The following is a 22,437-nucleotide window of genomic DNA, read 5'->3' on the forward strand; positions in this document are numbered from 1 at the left end:
AAAAATTAAATGTTCTGACTGTCATAAGCTAGAAAGAAAAGGCAGTTTATAATAAAATAATATTCATTTTTGCGTGTAAATGCTTGGATAAGACCTCACCAGAGACTTGATGAAGTAGTTAGAGGCTTTCACCTACTAGATACTGAGTAAAGGATGAATTTAAGAGAAGTTGCTTTTCCTCTATACGCGACTTCTTGAAATAAGAGTTAAGCATTGCCAAGGGGGATTTTTTTCCAAAATCCTGAAAAACTCTGAATAAAATTCCAAAGAAAATAAAGCACAGTCTTCCCAGAATATATATATATACTAAGGGACAGTCCTGGAAAAAGTATGCAGACAACAAGGCAGAGACCACAATTTTGAGTGTATATGAGCAGAGATCATCACTGACAGGATTTCACCCACAGCAGTGTCTGGAGGTCTGTTTGGAAGCCATGGGAGACGCAAGACAACCCACAGTCGTGCAGGATTGCGCCCCCACCCTCCCCATGCAGAACATCACTGGGACAAATCTGAACGCCCGGCATGTCTAAACGCCACGAGGTGGAGGTGCACCCGGGACCTCAGCCTCCGCTCCAACCGCTCCCTGGGCGCGGGCACGTTCCAGAATCGCAGGAAACAGAAGCTCGGCAGGAGCTGCCAGCCGTGGAAGCATCCATGTGGTCATGTTGTCCCTTCTGGAGCTCCCTGGTTGTGACTTCCCGGAAAGCCGTTCTCCCAGTTGGCCACGCGGGGGCGCCCTGAGACCCAGAATCGGAACCTTTGCAGGTTTGTGAGATGTTGAACTGTCTACGGATGCAAGAGATGGAGGCAGGCCGAAAACAGTGTGAGAAAGAATTCCTTACTGCACTAGTATTGTGCGAAATTGTCTATCTGTGGCAGCACCATCCACTTTTCCAGTATCCACTGTTAGCACTGAATAATTTTGTAAATGGCGTTTCCAATCCTCCCAATAATATAATCTTGATATATAAACAGCAATGTCAACATCCTCCCAGAAACACCAATGAATACGGGTGAAACAAGTGCAATGGCCAAGAGGTTGGCCAGTTCTTGCCTCCCCCGCGCGCGCGCGCGCACACACACACACACACACACACACACTTCTCTAGAAATAATAAGAGATAACATTTTTGAGAACTTACCACGTCTCATTGTTTTCAGTTCTTTCCATGAATGAATATTTTATCTTCACCAGTAGCGCTGTGAGGTGGGTAGTATTATCCCCGTGATAAACAGCATGGATGAGAAAACTGAGGTGCAGAGGGTTTCAGTAACTTGCCCAAGGTTACCTTGCTAGCAAGTGGCGGGGAAGTCACTGAAGAACTGTGGAACATTCCAGGCATCAGCGCAAGGACTCCCATCTGCTGTAAGGAGGTGCTTTGGAGGAACTTGGCCACCCTCGTCCTCGTACTGCAAGAAAACAAGCCAGCGTGCACTCAGCTTATTGTTTCTCCAAAATCTGAGAACACTGAGGATGATAAAATAAAACCAACCAACCAACAAACAAAAAAACCTATGAGATATTTTGGGACACAGTGTTGTGGCTTATTTTGTTCATGAATTCATCCCAAGCATTACACCAGGTGGATCTGATAAGGTGAACATTTGCTCCACAACCCTGGGGCAGCTACAGATAGTGGGAAGACCTAGAACTGGACAAAATCGAGCCCTGAGTTTTCAAGCCTGGCTGAGCATTAGAATCACTGGGGATGTTTTGTGTGTGTGTGTGTGTGTGTGTGTGTGTGTGTGTGTGTGTGTTTAAACTGATATCTGGATCTCCCTAGGCCAGTTGAATCATCATCTCTGGAAGTGGGACCCTGTTGTCTTTTATAACTTCCCACAGGTGATTCTAGGATTCAGTCAGCATTGAGAACCAACCTCCTCTGGCCCAGAGAGGAGCCATGATTTGCCAAAAGCCAAATGTTAAGGAAGGGGGAGCCAAGTGTCCTGATTTCTTTCCAGAACCCATCAAAAGCTCTACTGCTGCCCCAGACTGGGACCACCTCACAAGGAAACAGGCAGCAGGACCAAGGGCCCTGGGTGCACAGCACACTCAGAGCTGCCTCTTTGTCTGCGTACCTCGGTCTGGGGGGATGCTCAGCGCCCCCTGCTTCCTGTCAGCTCCAACCTGAAGACCCTAGCAGCCCTCAGTAGTCAGGACCTGCACCACTGCAGGCTCAGGCCTGGCCTCCCTGGCCCTGAAGAGAACCCCTGAACCCTCACTTCTGCCCCCATTGTTTCCCCACTTCCATCAGATGGTTGGGTCACCAAATAATATACCCAATTAAATAAACTACGAATCGCTTTTTTAGTATATAAATATGTCCCTAGCAGTATGTATGTGCTTATTTGTAAATCTGGCAACCCTACCCAAAGAGCACAGTGACTCTGATCTCGTCCAACCAACTTGAAAGGGCCAGCAAGCAGCTTGCCCTGTCAGCCGGTGCTCTTTCCACAGCACCATTCAGCACAGAGAAAAATTATTATATCTTAACCTAACAAAGAGTTCTATTGGGAGGGAATATAATTAAGAGAAATGTCTGTGGGATTATCTTGTTCCTTTATCCCTGGCGGTAGACCCAAGGACTATTTGGACCAGCAGCTGTAGTTCAGACGGGCATCCATTTGATGGAGATTTGGGAAGCGCCTCCTGTATGCTGGTGACCCTTTCCCCAGACAGTGGATATCACAACGAGCTGGAAGCTAGCAGCCCAGCCTTGGGCCTGGGCAGTGAAAGCACAAGCCTTGGGGACTGGCATCACGGGACCCTCAGTTGCTCAGGGCCTCCTCCTTTCTGGGGAAGCAACGTTCCCCAACCTTGGAGGACCTGGTCAGGATTATTCTTAAACCAGAGGCTTTTGGGAACTGAACCAAATGTATCTGGGAGACAGTCTGTTCCTTTGGCACAGCTGCCAAACTACCTTCCATCACCTTAGAATTTAACTGGTTTGACGCTCAGGAAGCATGTCTTTTTAAAAGGGCGTCACTGGACACGAGGGTGAAGTTGTACTTCCTTGTCTAAAGCTGGCATCTTTCTCCTCCCTTTCCCCAAAACTGCCCCTGCCCTTGGTCGATGGCTTCACTGTCCTCCCTGTCTCCCAGGAGAGAAAATTGAGAGTCACCCCAGGTTTCTCCTCCCCCCATCTTCCAGCCCCACCCACTGGACCCCTGACTCCCTCAACCAAACCCTTTCTTTGCCTCAGGCTTGCTCGTGTCCTTGAAGGAGTGGCTGCACCAGCCAGCGGTACCTGGAGACTCCCCTGTGCCCATAATCCAGCTTTCTAATTTCCATGGGATTAATAGGTATGAAGTGATACCTATATTGTTTGAATTTGCATTTCTGTAATGATTTCAGTCTTTTAATCCATCTGTGTATGTGCTGTTCGGTTGCTGAAAACATTTCATTCTATTTCCTTGGCATCCTTGAGCTGTTCGCTCAGCTCTTAGCTCAAGCCAAGCAAGAATCCTTACTGTTTTCCCTGTCCCTTGATCTCCTCAAACTTCACAGGCAGGAGCATGACCCTCCTCTGCATAAAGTCCTTCAGTAACAGCTGGGCATTCTTAAGGAACACGTGAACTCCTCCCTGGGCCTGTCGAGGCTCCAGCTACCTTTCAGCCTTACTTATCTCCCCACCTCCTCTCCCACCTGTAGCCTGTTCCAGAGGCCATGGCCCTGTCCTCACCCACTTGCCTGTCTCCATCCCTTGACTCACATGCTTCTTGCACAATCTCAAGGCCCAGGGATCAAATGCAGCTTCCCGAGGTCTGTGCTCACCCAGACCACCACCTCCCCTGAACTCCCCAGCACCTTCTTGGTGCCCACCCCGTCTTACTTATGTTTTCATCCCATGAATCCTTTTCTGATCTCTCCACCAGACTATGAGCCCCTGGAGGGCCTGCTGTACATCTGATTTATTTCTCCCTCCCCTACCCCAGCACTTCACCCAAGCCAGTCCGCACCGTAGGCTGGGAAACCAGGAAGGGGGCTGGGTCACGGTTCAATCCATGGAGACAAAGAGCTTCCCTGGGATGGGAACGGGGAAAGGAGAAATGGACAGAGTGGCACTCAGAAGCATTCAGTGACTGGTTGGCCAAGAGGAATAAGGGGAGGAGAGATTGAAGACCACTCCCAGCTCCTGGGCTTGGCGATTTGCTGGGACCCAGGAGGAGCTGGGGTCGGAGTCTGGTTTGGACGTGTTTGTGGCTGTCATGATAAAACACGGGGCTGCAGGCAGAGCAGGCGGATGTCTCATCATGGAGCCAGAAACCCGAGCCCGAGATATGGCTCAGGTCTTTGGAGATTTGAGGTCATCAGCGTAGAGGCGGCATCTGCCCCCAAGGGCCTGCACAGGGATTACCCAGGGATCCTGAATGACAGCCAGCTCCGAGGACACCAGCGCGCAAGAGGTGACTGGGTAAAACTGGGAGAGCAGCTGGGCTTGGGTAAGAGGGTGGTGTCCCCAGAACCAAGAGAGGACCATTTCAGTGAATGAGCAGTCCACAGAGGCCGACACTTACAACTGAAGGGCGTCGGTCCCAGCCACCCAGCTCCCTCCTCCCCCCTCCCCTCAGGGAGCAGCCATCCCTTCGGCTGAACAGGCAAAGCATTTCCCCTCCAGAGCCCCTGTCACCTAGCTTCTCCTGGAAGCGCTGGAGTGGGGCACGAACGGCATGAGTCCCCTGAACGTGGAGTCAGAGCCCCGCCCCTCATCTTTCTGGTCACCTCTGCTTTTATCCTCTCCCCTATTTGTCTTTATCAATTAAAACCACAGTTCCAGGCAGAGAAATAGAAACAGACACTGGCTCTTGAACTGGATGTCAAGAGCGGGTGGCCTCCACTTTGTGGAAATGGAGCAGTGGTAAGAGGGTATCTCAGGGTGGGGATGAGATTAGGGTGGGTATTCAATAACAGAAAAACACCAGGGCAACGCCATCAGTTTATTCTCTGGACCACGATGCAGATTTAACGGATGCTTTGCAAAGCTTGAGGAAGGCCCTGTTAGGTCTCAGACTCAGAGACTGGGAGGATGAAGAAGGAGGGGGTGGCGGAGACTCGGGGGGTGAGCCCCCACACGCTCCACCCGGGGAGATGCAGTTCCATCCCGTGCATCTGAAGAACCAAAGCTTCAGCTCCCCTCGCCGGCTCTTGCCTGGCTGGGCCTGGAGGCTGTCTGCCCAGGCTCCCAGCCCATCTGCTCTGCATCTAGGGCTCCCCTGCCAGAGCCTCGATCGACACAGTGACCCTCACAGAGCCACAGGTGGACTTCAAGTCCCACTCCTGACTGCCGTTGAACGTCAGTCCCGGGGAGGCCGAGCCCTGCCTGGGAGACAGCTGGACGTTCAGCCAGCGACACCGGACCTCGTCACAAGCCAGCACCACGGTGCCCTCGGGGTTGCTGTAGATGCACCGGCCCCAGGTCGCCTTCTCCGCCATGGCCAGATCCCAGCCGCCCCCTGGCTCCCTGTCCTCCGGCCCCGGGGCCTGGAAGCCCAGGTGGTCCTGGGTGACCGGGCACACCAGCTGCTCCTCCCTCAGGGCGGGCACCACCTGACCCTTCAGGTAGGCGGGGCCGGCACAGTAGGTCTGGCTGTTGAAGAGCCGGTCGCTATACTGGTGCAGCCACCCGAAGAGATAGGCCAGGTGGCAGTCGCACTGCCAGGGGTTGCCGTGCAGGGCCAGGTTGAACAGGTTGTAATTGGTGTCAAAGATGCCCTGGGGGAGCGTGGTCAGGAGGTTCCTGGAAAGGCTGAGCAGCTCAAGCATGGACAGGTTCTGGAAGAGGGCTGGGTGCAGGGCCGTCAGGTTGTTGCTGCCCAGATAGAGCTTGACCAGCCCCTCAAGGCCCCTGAAGATGCCAGCCGGCAGATGGGTGAGGGTGTTGTGCGAGAGCGTGAGGGACCCGAGGCTGGACAGGTTGGCAAAGGCTCCCTCGGGGATGGTCTCCAGCTGGTTGTGGGACAGGGACAGGCTGACCAGGCCCGGGGAATGGGCGAAGAGGCTGGCGGGCAGCGTCCGCAGTGCGTTGCCCTGCAAGCTCAGGAAGGTCAGATTGCCCAGGGAGGAGAAGATGGACCGGGGCAGGTGGCTGATGGTGTTGCGCTGCAGCCATAGCTTCTCCAGGCGGGACAGCCCCGCGAATGCTTGCGAGGGCAGCTCGGAGATGGAGTTGCCGTCCAGGAAGAGTTCCTGCAGGCCGCCCAGGTGGCTGAACAGCCCTTGGGGCAGGCCGGTCAGTGCGTTGTTGCTCAGCCTCAGGGTCTGCAGGCTGCAGAGGGGGGCAAACAGTTCCTCGGGCAGCTGGGCCAGGAGGTTCTGAGCGAGGTTGAGGGTCTTCAGACGTCTCAGAGGCTGGAAGAGCCTCCCGGGCAGCGTCTGGAGCCGATTGCCCTGCAGCTGGAGGGACTCCAGGACATCCATGTGCTGGAAGAGGCCCTCAGGCAGAGCCTCCAGCATGTTGAAGTTGAGGGTGAACTTGCCCAGCGAGGTCAGGTTGGAGAAGATGTCAGTGCTGAGGTCGGAGAAGGCACCGCCAGTGATCTCCAGGTCCTGGAGCCCCGGCAGCCCCCCGAAGGCATCCGGCCCGAAGTGGCACACCTGGGTGTTGAGGAAGACCACCTTGGTCAGGTTGGGGCTGCCACTGAAGGTCCTGGCTCCCACCACGGTGAACGAGGTCTCCACGAAGATGATGTCTGTGGCGTGTGGCGGGATGTCCAGCGGGATGGTGGCCAGCTCCTCATCGGAGCAAAAGACCTCCCGGATGAAGCAGTCACACCCCTTGGGACAGGGCTGGGTAGGCACGGCCAGGAGCAAGAGGCAGGCCCAGCGCAGCCAGGCTCTGGGCAGCATCTCCTAGATCTGAGTGGGAAGCGAAAACAGAAGTGGCACCTTCGTCAAGGGCAGGCAGCCCGGTGACCAGCACACTGGTCAGAGAGCCAGGAGGTGGGAAGCTAGTTTATGTTTCTAATAGTTGTTTTCATACCACCTCACAGCAGCCTTGCAAGGTCAATAGGACCAGAGTTCCAACCTTCTGACAGCAAGGGTGTCTCGTGGCCAGTCCATAATCCCACCCTGCAGGTTAGTGGCAGGACCAAGACCCTGGTCTCATGGACTTGACGTGTTCTTTCCAGATTGGAGAAAGAGGTGGGAGCAAGACCAAAAGGCATGGAACAGGGGTATAAAAGGAGACCATGGGTACTGTGGAAATTTTAAGATGATATGTAAAGTATGGGCAGATTATTCCTGAGTTGGAAATTCTTTTAACCGTAACTCTTCCTGAGTTTTCAAATCTCAGCACATTGCAGAGCCTAATTATGAGGAGATCTCACCCTCAGCTCTTTGCACCGCTGAGGCTGAGAGCAGACACAGGGACAAGATGGGCTCTTATCTTGAAATGAGTCCGCCTTCTCTTCAGCGCTGCTACCAAAATGCTCCCCTCCTGCCCGCCACCCCTATCACCAGCCTGGAGCCCACGGAACTTTCCAACACTGTGTGGACAGGTGGGTCCCAGATGAGGGGATTCCACAGACCTGTAGGTTTTTGTTTTAAATAAGGGAAGGGGACCAAGTTTTTAGTTCACTAAATATTAAATTTTTTTAACGCCAGCATCTACCACAGGTCACGAAATGGTGACACAGCTTACAAGCACATTTTACTTACCACTCAGTCTTTTTTATGTCTAAACCACTAGCCAGCATGTAGAAACTGAGAAGTAGCACATTAAATGTTTCCAGATTTCAGGATGATTTAGGGGCATTGGGTTCACATTCCCACATAACGAGATCAACGGGGCCTTAATTGTCCCATTAGGGGGTCTGTACCCCCCACATCTCTACTGCTCCCACCCACATCATCATTTACATGGCTTCTAGTGGTTCAAGTTCCATGAGTTGGAATACCAGCTCTATCACGTTCTCGCTATGTGACCTTGGGCTGTGCTTCAATTTTCTTATCTGTAAAATGACGATAATATTAGTGCTAACCTTGTTGGGGTAATTGCAGGATTAAATGAGTAAATATAGGTAAAGTTGTTAGAACAGTGTCTGACATAGTGTGAGCAATTAACAAGCTATGCTAACCATTGTTAAAGGTTGCAAACCACCATCATTACAGAAAAGATTATTTGAACATTAAAGAAGTAGAAGAACAAAATGCCCTTTAGCTAGAATATATTTAGCTTTAAAGAAAGAAAGAAGACAGACAGAAAGAAGGAAAGGCAGAAAGAAAGGGAAAATCCTCATGCAATATAATCGTAATTTTTCTCAATTTACCTGTCCTCAGCAAGAACTCAGCTGGCTCCCTGTTGGGGAACCTTGGCCCCAAGCACCCTTTGCTGCCTGCCTCTCTGCTGCCCTCTGCTGGCTGCTTCCTCCATCGCAAGATTCAGCTTCAGCCAAAAGGCTCCACATGCAAGCCCAGTGCTCACAAAAAGCCCCCTGTACCCTCTTCCCATTCAGACACTCAATAACTCTCAGTTTTTCATTGCTGCCTGCCTCTCTGCTGCCCTCTGCTGGCTGCTTCCTCCATCGCAAGATTCAGCTTCAGCCAAAAGGCTCCACATGCAAGCCCAGTGCTCACAAAAAGCCCCCTGTACCCTCTTCCCATTCAGACACTCAATAACTCTCAGTTTTTCCAGGAATTTTTCTGCCTAATCAATAGAGAAGGAACAATTTCTCCCTGAAAAAGCGCTGCCGCTCCCTTGAGGCTCCTGTGATGGCCACATAGGTAAGCCACAGGAGGTGGATTAAACACCATGGTTGGGAAGGTCTCTAATAGTGATGGTGCTTGCTGCCACTCAGGACACACTAGGGAAAAGGACAAGCCTCCTGGTCCTGCCACCCCATAGACCAGCATTACAGAGTTCAACTTTAGCGTGAGACTTTATTCTCTTGAGATTGCATGCACAGAATACAGATAAGAAGAAGAGGGCCTGGCTGAAGAAGGATGACGTAGCCATGGTCCCACCCATACCTGCTACCTGGGCTGTCCCTAGGCTCCTACATGAAACCCCTGGGCATCCTGACAGAAGCCTTCTCTGACTCCTGATATGTTTCTCTATCTTAGCACTGGCATCGTCCTCCAGATGACGGGTTCTCACAGCTGTCCTTTCTGCGAGAAGGTGGGTGTGGTCCTCTCTACGCTCGTGTTGATTCATGATAGGGTCTGTTGAACTGAACCGTCCATGGCTGAGATGAGCAGCTTGAGAGGCAGAGCTGCCCTTCCCTGGAATGATTCCAGCCCGGAGTGAATGACCGTAGCCAGGCGTGAGCACGGCCTTGAGCCCTCCCTCCTCCTTCCCTCACCTAGAGTAAGAGAGGAGCAATTCCTATTTGTAAAGTGCCATAATATTATCAACATGCCAGTCCCCTTCCTGCTAACCCCTTTGGTCCTTGGTTCTCAAAGGCAGTTTCCAGAAGAAATCCCACTAGAAAGGACATGAGGACCCTAGGGACCATCTGGCCAGCCTCATTGAGAGGGTGAGGCCAGGCCCCCAGGTGTCTGCAGTGGGGCCTGGGTTAGAACCCAGATCTCCTGGTTTCCTTGATCACTCCTGCTGGGAGAGCTGGGACCAAAGCAAGAGGTGCAGGTGAAAGGAAAAGCCTCATGGGGACACCGTGCCTCACCCGCCCCTGCTGTACCTCTAACTTCTAACCCAATGTCACTTGGAAATAATATGCTTTAGAAGCAGTCTACAGATTCAATGCAATCCTTATCATATTACCAATGGCAGTTTTTACAGAACTAGAACAAAAATCTTAAAATTTGCATGGACACACAAAAGACCCCGAATAGCCAAAGCAATCTTAGGGGGAAAAATGGAGCTGGAGGAATCAGACTCCTTGACTGCAGACTATACTACAAAGCTACAGTAATCAAAACAATATGGTACTGGCACAAAAACAGAAATATAGATCAATGGAACAGGATAGAAAGCCCAGAGATAAACCCACACACCTACGGTCAACTAATCAATGACACAGGAGGCAAGGATATACAATGGAGAAAAGACAATCTCTTCAATAAGTGGTGCTGGGAAAACTGGGCAGCTACATGTAAATGAATGAAATTAGAACACTCCCTAACACCACATGCAAAAATAAACTCAAAATGGATTAAAGACCTAAATGTAAGACCAGACACTATAAAACTCTTGGCGGAAAACATAGGAAGAACACTCTTTGACATAAATCACAGCAAGATCTTCTTTGACCCACCTCCTAGAGTAATGGACAGAAAAACAAAAATAAACAAATGGGACCTAATGAAACTTAAAAGCTTTTGCACAGCAAAGGAAACTATAAACGAGACAAAAAGACAACCCTCAGAATGGAAGAAAATATTTGCAAAGGAATCAACAGACAAAGGATTAATCTCCAAAATATATAAACAGCTCATGCAGCTCAATAGTAAAAAAACAACCTAATCAAAAAATGGGCAGAAGACCAAAATAAACATTTATCCAAAGAAGACATACAGATGGCCAAGCAGCACATGAAAAGCTGCTCAACATCACTAATTATTAGAGAAATGCAAATCAAAACTGAATGAGGTATCACCTCACACCAGTTAGAATGGGCATCATCAGAAAATCTACAAACAACGAATGCTGGAGAGGGTGTGGAGGAAAGGGAACCCTCTTGCACTGTTGGTGGGAATATAAATTGATACAGCCACAATGGAGAAAAGCATGGAGGTTCCTTAAAAAAACTAAAAGTAGGGCTTCCCTGGTGGCGCAGTGGTTGAGAGTCCGCCTGCCGATGCAGGGGACATGGGTTCATGCCCTGGTCCGGGAAGATCCCATGTGCCACGGAGCGGCTGAGCCTGTGAGCCATGGCCGCTGAACCTGCGCGTCTGGAGCCTGTGCTCCGCAACGGGAGAGGCCACAACAGTGAGAGGCCCACGTACCGCAAAAAACCAAAACAAACTAAAAGTAGAACTACCATATGACCCAGCATATACACAGAGAAAACCATAATTCAAAAAGACACATGCACCCCAATGTTCACTGCAGCAATATTTACAATAGCCAGGTCATGGAAGCAACCTAACTGCCCATCAACAGACAAATGGATAAAGAAGATGTGGTACATATATACAATGGAATACTACTCAGCCATAAAAAGGAATGAAATTGGGTCATTTGTAGAGACGTGGATGGACCTAGAGACTGTCATACAGAGTGAAGTAAGTCAGAAAGAGGAAAACAAATATCGTATATTAATGCATATATGTGGAATCTAGAAAAATGGTACAGATGAACTGGTTTGCAAGGCAGAAATTGAGACACAGATGTAGAGAACAAATATATGGACACCAAGGTGGGAAAGCAGGGGCAGGGGGTGGTGGTGGGATGAATTGGGAGATTGGGACTTACATATATACACTAATATGTATAAAATAGATAACTAATAAAAAAATTGTAGTTATACAGAAAAAAAAGAAATAATATACTTTAGAATTTTCCAACAAAGGATGTAACTGGAGAATTCAGGACTTGAGCCAAAACTATGGCATCAATGGCACAGAAAATCAAGTGTAGAGAAATCAGCTTAGGCTCAGGCAGTGGTTGGTGGGAGAGGTGGGAGGAGCTTCTCTGGTGTGGGGGGCTGAGCTGGGGGGCGAGACCCACCTGCCAGCTCCCAAAGCTCTCACACCTACATCTTGATCCTCAGAGCACATCGAGAAATTTCCAGGACAGGGAAACTGGGGGACCCAGAGCTACAGCAACGGGTCTAAGGGCACACAACTAAGAAGTATGGGGCTAGGATCCGTCCTGATGGCCTGAGCTGTCAGCAAGGTGCTTGCAGCAACACCACAAGGCTTCTGGAACAGGAAGACCCATGCTCACATTTTCAGGACCCAAGGTGAACATACACAAGGGACCTTGTCTACCGCCTGTCCCCTTCTCTTCCCACCGGCCTCTCTCCGGTACTGTGAGTAGAGATCCCTCACACAGCTGTGTCCCCGCACCTCACAAGCCTAAGGGAACGCACTTCTGTGACGGGGTCAGCCTAGAGAAGATGGACCTCGGGAGGCATGCCACACAAGCCCTGGGTCCTGGGTACCTGAATCAGGATTTGAGATGGGGACACAGCCTCCAGATGGGCATGTCCCTTTGATCATGCAAACTTCTCACCCCTTGGGGGTGTCATGGTGGGAGGGGAACCAGAACAGGACCTCTAAAGTTCAGTGCAAGACCTTCTTGTCCCAGTCCACTGGGGCAAAGGAAGTGATGGATGGTACTCACAGTGAGGGTATGGAACACTTATCATTTCCAAATGTTCTGCTCCCAGCCCAAGACTCACTCTCACATCACTCTAGAATGGCTAAGAGTTTGTGCTGTGGTGTCAGAGAGTCTGGGTTCAAATCTTGTCTCCATCCCTTACTAGCTGTGTGGCTTTGGCTGAATTACTTAACCTCTCCGTGCTTCAATTTCCTCACCTTCAAAACAGCAAGGTTCAATACTACCTTCCTCAAGGGGTGGTTCTGAAGTGTGAATGAGAAAATGCATTGAAGGCTCCAAACCCAGAGCCGTGTACACAGAGAGCACTCAGCTACGTCAGCCCAGGCCAGCCCCAGCTCTGTTGTAAAGCAGTCACAGGAGTCAGCTAAGGAAAGACTGGTGAGCTCATTCAAGCACCTCATTTACGGGCCAGCCAGATGTCTCGCTACAGCACTTTCTGGCTCTTCTGGCCAAGGGAAACGGGTCATTGTTTTGTCCTTGGTTTAGTGGAGCTCAGATTCTGATGTGGCCAGGATGCCCTGGACTTGGGCCTCTTCCCCGAGCCACCCTCAAGAGCAGGTCTCCAGAGGCTCTGGAGACCGGGAGCATCCCCGCCTAGGTACTGTGGAGGAAGGGGATAGTGGGGCGGCAGCCAGAAGATTCCAACTCGTCATCTAAGAAACCACCTCTGCATTTGCGCAGAGACCGGCAAATGCCCACAAAGATGTTCCATGCCTTCAGCAAGCCGAGGAAGCCTGGCTTTTTTGTGGAGGAGGGTGGGAGGGGTGACTGGCTGCGAATGGACTCTTTCCTCTTCTCAGATTACTTTTGGATTGGCACATTTGTGTGTGTACCACAAGCCCATCTGTCATCCACCACAGAGCCAACCCTCACTCCTTCCAGAGGGTGACGGGAGCCCAGAGCCCGGCCCGACACCCCCAGGGGACTTGTCCCTGGACCTGGGGTATCCACAACAGGATCTGTCTCACCAACGTGGCTGGATTTTGCCCCTCGGGCTCTAGTACATCTGCGAGCAGGAAGAGGGGCTTCCAAGGCTTATCTGGAGCCCCTGACTGCCTCATCCAAGTCTCCGGGACCCCGGTCTCCTTTCCTCTCAATCAGGGGAGGTAAGCCAAGTGGCTGAGGCAGTGGGACCTGGGCTGGCTCCCTTCCCAGCCAGCCCGCCCTCCCCACCCTCCCTGCTGCCCAGGGTGTCCCAAGCAGTGAAGTAATCCCTCAGAGTCCCAGTTTCCGCGTCTGTAGATTGAGAACAATCGTGGTAATCATGATAATAACACCCGCATTACCGCGCATTAGGGTCATCGCAGCAATTAAATGAAACAACTGGCCATGGGTTTACGGTACTCCGATATAATACATTTATATTTGGTCTTTCTGTTGCCTGGCACAGAGCTCCAAAAACCCTTGGAATATCCTGAGTGATGAGAGGAACATCTTTCGTTATTCGTAATAAGCTCCTTTCAACCCACACCTGAGTTTATGTCACTGAAGTGACTTTGATGGTCCCCTAGAGAGCTTCAGACGGCACACAAAATATTTGCAGTGGTTATCTCTGAAGAACAGAATTAATTGCGGGTGATTTTAATTTTTTCCTTTGGCTTAATAATGTATTTTCAACTTTTAAAAATAATAAATAGGTGTCACTGTTGTAATAAGGTTGAAAGTTATTATAAAAATAATGTAGGGAATTCCCGGGCAGTCCAGTGGGCACAGGTTCGATCCCTGGTCAAGGAACTAAGATCCCGCATGCTGCACAGCGCGGCCAAAAAAATTAAACAATTAAAAAAAAAATTTAGATCATGTAAAACACACAGCACGGTTCCAAGTACCTAATAGGGGGTTCCTTGATTCCTTTCCTTCCTTGCAATTACATTGCAGAGGCTCAAGGAAACTTTATCCACTGTCATAGCTTCCTGAAGGGAACTAACATTCTGAAATAGGAGGTTGTGAAGCGGGCACTGTCCTTTCTCCAAATGCTCCCCATGGGCCCCACCTCTAGCCCTCTCTTAGGCAGCCCCCTCCACTAGAATGCCCTTGCTGACCTTTCCCTGTTGCTACCTGTCCCCATTCTCCCTACCCTCCAGGCCAGCACAAGTCCCACGTCCCCTGGGAAGCCTTTCTGGACTGCGCCTCTTTTGGACCCTGCAGGGACTTGTCTTCTGTTGAACATGTGGGTCCTTCTGCTCTGCCTTCTAGTCAGTTGCACCACCTGACTAGGAGCCCCTGGGAGGTGGCGGTCCCGTGACCGCAGCATCTCTTACCTGGCCATGCACCCCAGCACCTGGTCCAGGGCTGAGCCAGAGAGGTGCTCAGGCCCTGGGTGCCGAATTGAACAGGATGTATCTGTGGCTCTCGTGAGCCTGTATCCAGGGTCTTATTCTTCATCCTGCTTCATGGATTAGGGCTCTGTCATTGCTGTACCCTGGGTTTAAATTCTGACACGGCTATCTACTAGCTGTGTGGGATTGGGCAGGTCACTCCCTCTCTAAGCCTCAGTTTCCCAATACCTGGTTATTACCCCATCCCTTAGTGTTAAAATTAGCACTCAATTGGATGATAAATATGCTAAATGAGATGGTAAATAATAAAGGACTTAATGCAGTGCCTGGCAAATAATAACTGTTGCTAAAACGTAGCCACATACATGTTTTACTCCTACTTTATCATCGAAACCAGGACACTTCTGAGAATAAAAGGAGAGCTCTTGATAATTATGCCAGGATGACAGGCATAAACAAGGGTGGGACCAGGAAAACCTACACATATGGTCACACTGGCTTTATCCCCACCATCCACTAGGAGCTGTCTGTGCCCAGGGACTGGGTCACCTTCATCTCAGAATCCCACACCGTGACCTGCCTCCAGCCCCAGCCCAGCACCACCCTGGCTGAGTACCTCAGGGGCTTCTCCTGCCCGGGCAAGGGGACACAGGAGGTGCAGCCTTCATGGAGTTGGGGACATGCTCTGAAACCTGGGACAAGCGGCCAGCCCATCTCCTGCCCCCAAGCTGGGATCCCAGGCCAGATTCCTCCCACGTCCCCACAGACCCCAGAGCCCTGTAGTGACCCCAGGAAACCTACCGCGAGGGGCTCACGGTTGGGGACCAGCTGCCCTGGCTGTCCCTCAGGAGCAGAAGGGCTTCTGGTGTGGTCAGTGGTCAGCCTGAACCCAGCAGTCCTGCTGCCGATCAAAGTTCCAGGCAGTGGTTCCTCCCCTCACGTGGCCTGAGCGTTCCCGGAATGTCACCAGGGTCACAGGACAGCAGAAGAGAATCTAGGCAAGGCCTCTGCAGATTACAAAATGACCCTGAACTGTTCCCATGGACGGATCCAGGTTGGGGCCAAAATCCAGCTAAGGTTATGGTCTTGGCAACTTTAGGACCCTAAGGGCAGCCACTAGGCCCTAGAAAGTTTCTAGTAAGTTGCTCTGGGCTGAGGGCTCCACACTCACATCCCCTCCAGTGCAAGGTCAGACTGACCGCAGCTGGGCAGCCGGCCACACGCACACATGGGCTCTCAGTGCCAGGAGAAATTCTAAGAGGGCTGTGGGTTTGCTGTCCTTTTGTGTTTGTTTCTTTATTTAGTGCTTATTTAAGTTTGTAAACCCTTTCTGAGTTAAAAGGGGGAAATGATATAGGAAGGTGAATTTTGGCCCAATATGGAGAGAGAAGCTTTAACCACTGGGATTATCCAAGGATGAAAGCAGTTGCTTGGGGAGAGAGTGAACAGCCCTGAAGGTGTTCATCCAGGGGCTTCAGAACAAAGTGAAGAGTGTGTGTGTGTGTGTGTGTGTGTGTGTGTGTGTGTGTGCGCGCATGCATGCATGCAGACACTTTAATGAATGCTGAGTGAACTTCACTGCCTTTCTGAGACATAGAAGAAACTCCAGCCTGGGAGTCTGGAAGCCTGGTTGTCTTGCGAGCTCAGCCACTAGTTCCCTAGGTGACTAGGGGAAATAAGAATGGGACATTTCCTGTCCCAATATTACCTTCTTCATCTATAAAATGGGTTGAACCTATTCTTAAGGCCCCTTCTGGCCACAGTGACCTATAGACATCATTGTGGTCCCCGCTCACTTTCCAAAGACCTTTCCTAGCCTGGAATTGGTCTCTGTGGGGGGGCTGTCCAGGTCAGCCTTGCATTCGTGTGACAAGCGTAGAATCAACAGTGAGATCCCCTAGCCAAGGCGCCCACAGTATCCCACGTGTCTTGTGTATACCGTTTATTGCTGATTCTGTGCACCAAATCTGTTACAAGCAGCATCCAGGAAAGACAGACCCCCAACCTTGCCCACCAGGGCTCACACTCTGTAAAACCTCGGGGGCCTAGAAAGCTCTAAATGCATCACCAAGCACCTGGGACTATTTGCAATGATTCTTTAAGCGAGGCAAAATTGATCTACTTTTGAAGGTAGCACGAAGGTAACAGGTTTGTGAGAACAATCTCTCCTTAGGTCAAGGAGAGAGCTCACACTGGGAGGAGTTTGGCCTGGAGGAATGTAGGCCTCATGCCTCTCTGAACCACAGCGAAGACCTGCTCCCCAAGACCACCACCGGTTCCCCAACAGCCCCGATTCAGTTCCGACTGTGGGATCTGTAGGCTGAATTCTTTGAGTGATTCATAGCTAAAGGCCGGGCTACCTCCAGTGTCTCTTTAGCAACTCTAGTTATCTAGTTATCTCTAGCTGTCTGCTCGCCACAAGCTTCCCGAGTTTGGAAACGATTCCCATCACTGCACTACACAGACATCTGTGACAACTGTATTGGTTCCCAGGAAGAGTTCTGAGAAGGGTGTTTTGCCTTTAAATTCTAACGAGGAGGAACGATATACACGCGGCCCAACAGTTCCCTTGAGAGAAGCCAGTTTTCCTTTAACGGGTGGCTGAGTTTAATTTTTTCCTGTATTCACAAAGCGTTGGATCCACACAGTACCAGGGGAGGTTCCAATGGCTAAGACTATGGTATGGGGAGCAACAGGAGTGACTCCCGTTTTCTTTGGTTGTGCAAAGCTTAAAGAGAGAAGGTAAAGCCACAGCCTACTGAATAATGTCGCAGAAGACAAGTGGTTTTAGACCCTCTCACATGTACTACTCAAGCACAGGGGTGCTGTGAGGGTTAAAAAGAAAAATGGCTGTTAGGTGCTTTGAAGGGTATCCATGAACAGTAAGCATTTTTGAAAAACAGTGGTTCTAATGGGCTTTTATTATCTTTCCTCCAACATTGACCCTCCACTCCAAATGGAGCACTGGCAAGGGGAACTAGAAGCCAATGAGCAAAGGGGGAAAGTGAACTCAACTTTTGGGGGACCGAGCAGCTCACTCCAGCCCCAAGAAGTGAGCAAATGCATCATCCTGTCGGAAAGGAAACTCCACCCACATTTTCTGGCAGCTCCCTGACCAGACAACGTGGTTCAGAAAGACCAAAACGCCTGCCAAGGAAGAGGAGGCCCAGTGGCTCCTTCCAGTCCAGGCTGATAGCAGAAAGGAACAGGCAAGCTCAGAAGGTCAGGCAAAGGGTCCACCAGCCCCACCCAGGGTGCTCCTGTGGGGAGTCTTCTGAGGACAGCTGCCCTCAGGCCACGTGTGATATCCTGGGCCAGAGAGGAAGATATTCCAAGGTCATGGCCAATGCCATCAATACCCAGGGGTTCTGGGTTCAGCTTGGCAGGGCACACTGGATGAAGAGGACTCCTTCCTCACCTCTCTGCCATCTCTGGCCCACTTGTACCCTTGCACAAGGAGACGCTGGAGCCTAGTTACAAGGAGCATCTTGAGGAATGCAGTGCCAAAGCATGCTTCCTGTCTGGAGGAGAGCAAGCCAAGCTTCCCCTTTGGGCCCCAGGATCAACACAGCAGGCCACCATCAGTGGAATGATGCCCATGCCCCCAAGTTCTGGACTCACGTCCTTTTGGACCCTGGCAAGCCTTGATACATGTCCGCCAGGTGCTATAAATAATTTGAAAACATTTTGGAGACCCAGATTCACCTTGGGGATACTATGTCTTTTGCCCTAACAGGCCCCATCTCTCCCAGATTCCCTGTGACAGAGAGTGAAAAGCTACAAAATGCACAAGTTCTTACTCGTTTTGTTGGGACCTTCCAGCATCATGCTGTAAAGGCCCAAGGGAATTGCTTATTTGTCTCGTGGGGCAGAGGGAACTAGTAAAGGCCAGTCAGGATTGATAGCAGATTTCCAGATCCCTGTAGTGTTGGATGCAGCTCTTTCCTGGGCAGACACAGATACGTGAAATTCTCCATGTCACTGTTTCTACTTCTACACTGGTATACCAGTTGTCCAGAGAAAGACATGCATTGTCCTGAGTGTACTTTCTTTACCAGTGTGAATATATATGTAGCAGGAAGGATGGCGAGGGCAGGTATTCATGTGACTGCAACTCTGGACCAAACAACTCAACTCTTGTAACCAGACCACAGGCAGGGAGAGGCTCCACAGAGGGCCCTGACCCGGTGTGACCTATCTGTGTACCCATGTTGCCTGCCGTGTATGAGAATGGTGAAATTCAGTGTCTAGCTGACTGTAATGTCGATGGAGAATTTTACCACAACCAGAGGGATTGCTGGGTTCCATTACACTTGCCTGTCCAATGAAAGGATCTCATCTCTGAGCTATTTCACTTTCCCAAACGGAGAGTGAAAATTAAAAACAGATATAGGCATATCATGCCCATAAAAGGCCCAAGCAGAGGGGCCTCCAATGAGCACCAGACAGCTTGTTGGCAGGGTAGGGTGTGTGGTTGCATGGGACTCTCTAGTTGAGATGCCTCTGACCTGGCCAAGCCTGGTGCTTCAAGGTCCGGGATTTAATACAATTTCCCGTCCAGGCCAGAGTGTACCTACATCTTCTCCTCCAACCCTGGCAGCTGGGCCTTTGCAAGGGCTGGCTGCAGGGAGAGGGCAGTGAGGGGCTCATCCTGACCCATGGGGAGCCAGTTCCCAGGTAAGTTCATGCCACCTCCACAGGCCCCAGTCTTCTCCAGGTAAAGCTCAGGATGGAGGATCCTGGCGATGTCTCGTTTCTTAATTTGGGGGCTGATTACACAGGTGTGTAAAGTTTGTGAAAATCCATCAAACTATACACTATCATGCTTTTCTGTATGTATATTACACTTCCATAAAAAGTTAAAAGAGAAAAATCCTGGGGGTGAACACAAGGACCCCCAGGCACCAAATTGCTTTCTCCATCCAGTACCAATAAGCTGATTTTCAAGTTTTTCTGCGGGGCGGTGAGAAATTCTACATGATTTTATTCCTTAAAGGACTGAAATTTTCAAAGCAAAGTTTGCAGTTCAGAAATATCATTCTCTAAGCGGCTAAACTTGTTGCACCGGTGCCTTTCTCCCTTTTCCAGATAAAAATCACAAGAGATGCTGAGGGTAGTCCGGCCTTCAGGACCTGAACAGCCTCATTTTCCCCTTCTCTCTTTCATAGCATCCTGAAAGCCAGGGCACTTGGCAGTTCTTAAGAGATCAGCTAAATGGTTTGAAGCCTTCTTCGAGGAGAGAAGTCACCTTGCCTTTAGGAGTAGGAAGTGAAGGGAGACCTTTCATTGAGGGGACAGGGTAGAGCCATGTCACAAACAAGAGGAGTGAAGAAGGGGAATCAACTTACATAATACTTGGGAGCGGGGCTGTCCCGGCGGAGAACCATTGCCACAAAGTGGCAGGTGTGTAATAATTGCGTCTATAGAGGTTGGCAGGGGTACAGACGCAGGGAAGGTGGTTTTTGGAGGAGAGCTGGTGAGGCTTTAGAGGAGGGGCTTTCTCGAGAGAAGCCCAGGGATGTGAATTGGGAACACCGCAGGGTTTTTGCCACAGTGGGTTAGGTCTCCCTGTTGGTAAGAAGGCTCTGCAAGAACCTCTTCTATAGGAGAACCAGGCAGGTCAGGAAAAGGTGGGGACACCTTTCTCTCAGGGACCAGAGAGAGGGGGAGCAGGGGATGGCTCTGTGGACCCAGGGGTGGAGGCGGAACTACGAAATCCCGGATCCTCTGGGGGTCCCACGGTTCCCCAGCCCTGTCTCCAGCCTCTGCCTCTCTTAACACTCATTGGGTGCCTTCATCTGCATCAGGACTGCATGGCTCCTCTTCTTGCAGAAGCAACAGCAGATACAGGCAGCCAGGGAGCAGGCCAGGGCGATGATGCCAATCACAATGGCAGCAACAGTCAGCCTGCTCTGGGCCTGGGTCATGCCCCCCGTGTCACGGCTATCGGTGGTCTCGGTGGTGGTCAGACTGTTGAAGTCAGTGGTGGAGGAGACGCAGGTGGTGTCGGAGTAGCTGGGTGTCTCTGGGTGGGTGGACACCTCGGGGACCACTGAACCCTGGACACTGGAGACAACAACATTGACATCGATGATGATGAGGGACTGGCCTCGGACATTGGCTGGGCTGAAACACACCGGGGGGGTGTCTGTCCCCAGCCTGGCCTTGTTGAGTAGGAGCCAGTTGTGGAGCGGAAGGATGTCTGAGTCACACCTCCAGGGGTTGTCATAGAGCTGCAGCTCACACAGCTTCCCCAGGTGATCGAAGATGCCCAAGGGCAGGTTCTCCAGCCGGTTGTTCTGCAGCTGGAGGGTCATGAGTTCAATGGTGTTGGCGAAGATGTTGCCCGGGAGCTGTCTGAGGCGGTTGTTCTGCAGGGAGATGTTCTGCAGATTGGCCAACGTGCGGAAGACACTCCCGTCCAGCTCCTGCAGCACATTGGTGTGGAGGGACAGCTCCCGCATCTCCACCAGCCCATTGAAGGCATCCGGAGAGATGTAGCTGATCTGGTTGTGGCTGAGGACCAGGACCTGCAACTGGCGGAGGCTGCTGAAGACATTGTCCGGGAGGGAGGCGATGTGGTTGTCATAGAGCCAAAGCTCACGCAGGTTGTGCATGGGTCCAAAGATGCCCGGAGCGAGCTCCTTCAGGGAATTCCCGAAGAGTGTGAGCCGGTTGAGCTGGGGCAGCTGCATGAAGATGCCGGAGGGCAGCTGGGAGATGTGGTTGTTGGACAGATAGAGCTTCTGGAGGTTACGGTTGTTGTGGAAGAGGCCAGGAGACAGCATGCTAATCTGGTTCTGTTGCAGGGCCAGCTCCTGGAGGTTGCCAAGCCCGTCAAAACAGCCCATGGGGATGTCTGAAATCCTGTTCTCATACAGCCGGAGGACCTGGAGGTTGCTCAGGTGCTGGAAGACCCTGGGTGAGAGGTGGGTGAGCCTATTCTTGCCCAGATTCAGCTTGACGAGGCCCACCAGGTGGTCGAAGGCCCCGTCGGGGATAAACTCCAGGTGGTTGCCGTGCAGCTGCAGCTCCTTGAGGTTGCTGAAGCGGGTGAAGTGAGTCGGCTGGATATGCACCAGCTGGTTGCTGGACAAGAGGAGCGACTCTAGGTTGTCCAGGCCCTGGAAGAGGCTGATGGGCAGAACCTGAAGCTTGTTGTTGGCGAGGCTGAGGTAGCGCAGCGAGCCCAGGTTATGGAAGGCACTGGGCGCGATGTGGGACAGCTCATTCTTCTCAATCCGCAGGGCGATCAGGGCCGAGATGTTGAGGAACGGGGATTCGTTGAGTTCGGTGATGTGCGTGTTGAGGATCTGCAGGCTCACGGCGTTCCAGGGCAGCGGGGTGGGTACCACCATGATGTGCGCCCCCGTGCACTCCACCTGGGAGGCCCTGGAGCAGGTGCACTCTCTAGGGCAGCCATGGTAGGCCCAGCCCACAGCCCAGGCTTGGCAGCCCACCAGCAAAAGGAGATAATGTTTCAGTGGCATGGCCTCTGCAAGGAGAGAAAGCGCACGAGTCAGGACTGCCTCACTGACGCTTCAGCTGTTTTTAAGCCAACGTCAACCTTGGGTGCCAAACGCTGGCTTGCCTTTGAACCCCATCACCACATACCCATCTCATGCCACCTGTGGTCTGGTCTGCAGCCTCGTTTTCCCCCAGGCCTTCCTATTTCTATGTCTTTGCCCAAGCCATTCGCCCCACTTGGAGGGCTCTTCATCCTCATCCAAATCTTCCCCACACTTCTAAGTGTAGCTCACAGGCAGTCACCCCTAGGAAGCTTTCCAGGATTTCATGAGTCAGCTTTAGTTACCCTCCCGTGCAGGTGATTTTCCCAACTTCCATTATGGCCTAAGCCACAGCAGCCACACATGGCATTCACCGTGTCCCCGTCTGTCTCCTTCACTAGTCAA

At 51.3% G+C, this 22,437-nt stretch overlaps 2 protein-coding genes across 2 annotated transcripts; both read right to left on the reverse strand.

Annotated features, from left to right (window-relative positions):
- Positions 1-4,907: 4,907 nt before the first annotated feature.
- CPN2 (carboxypeptidase N subunit 2) lies at positions 4,908-15,432 on the reverse strand. Its single transcript, XM_024752135.1, has 2 exons — positions 15,326-15,432; positions 4,908-6,853 (listed from the first exon to the last, which is right to left on the reverse strand). The coding sequence occupies exon 2, from the start codon at positions 6,848-6,850 to the stop codon at positions 5,207-5,209; it is 1,644 nt and encodes a 547-aa protein (XP_024607903.1). The 5' UTR covers positions 6,851-6,853; positions 15,326-15,432; the 3' UTR covers positions 4,908-5,206.
- A 4,866-nt stretch (positions 15,433-20,298) lies between these two features.
- LRRC15 (leucine rich repeat containing 15) lies at positions 20,299-22,014 on the reverse strand. Its single transcript, XM_024752144.1, has one exon. The coding sequence runs from the start codon at positions 22,012-22,014 to the stop codon at positions 20,299-20,301; it is 1,716 nt and encodes a 571-aa protein (XP_024607912.1).
- Positions 22,015-22,437: the final 423 nt, after the last annotated feature.

The sequence above is a fragment of the Neophocaena asiaeorientalis genome, unplaced genomic scaffold (assembly GCF_003031525.2).
Source record: "Neophocaena asiaeorientalis asiaeorientalis breed wild unplaced genomic scaffold, Neophocaena_asiaeorientalis_V1.1 scaffold293, whole genome shotgun sequence".
Lineage (NCBI taxonomy): Eukaryota > Metazoa > Chordata > Mammalia > Artiodactyla > Phocoenidae > Neophocaena > Neophocaena asiaeorientalis.

Coding starts and splice junctions, on each gene's coding strand:
- CPN2 (XM_024752135.1), bottom strand. CDS start 6,850: ATGCTGCCCAGAGCCTGGCTGCGCTGGGCCTGCCTCTTGCTCCTGGCC.
- LRRC15 (XM_024752144.1), bottom strand. CDS start 22,014: ATGCCACTGAAACATTATCTCCTTTTGCTGGTGGGCTGCCAAGCCTGG.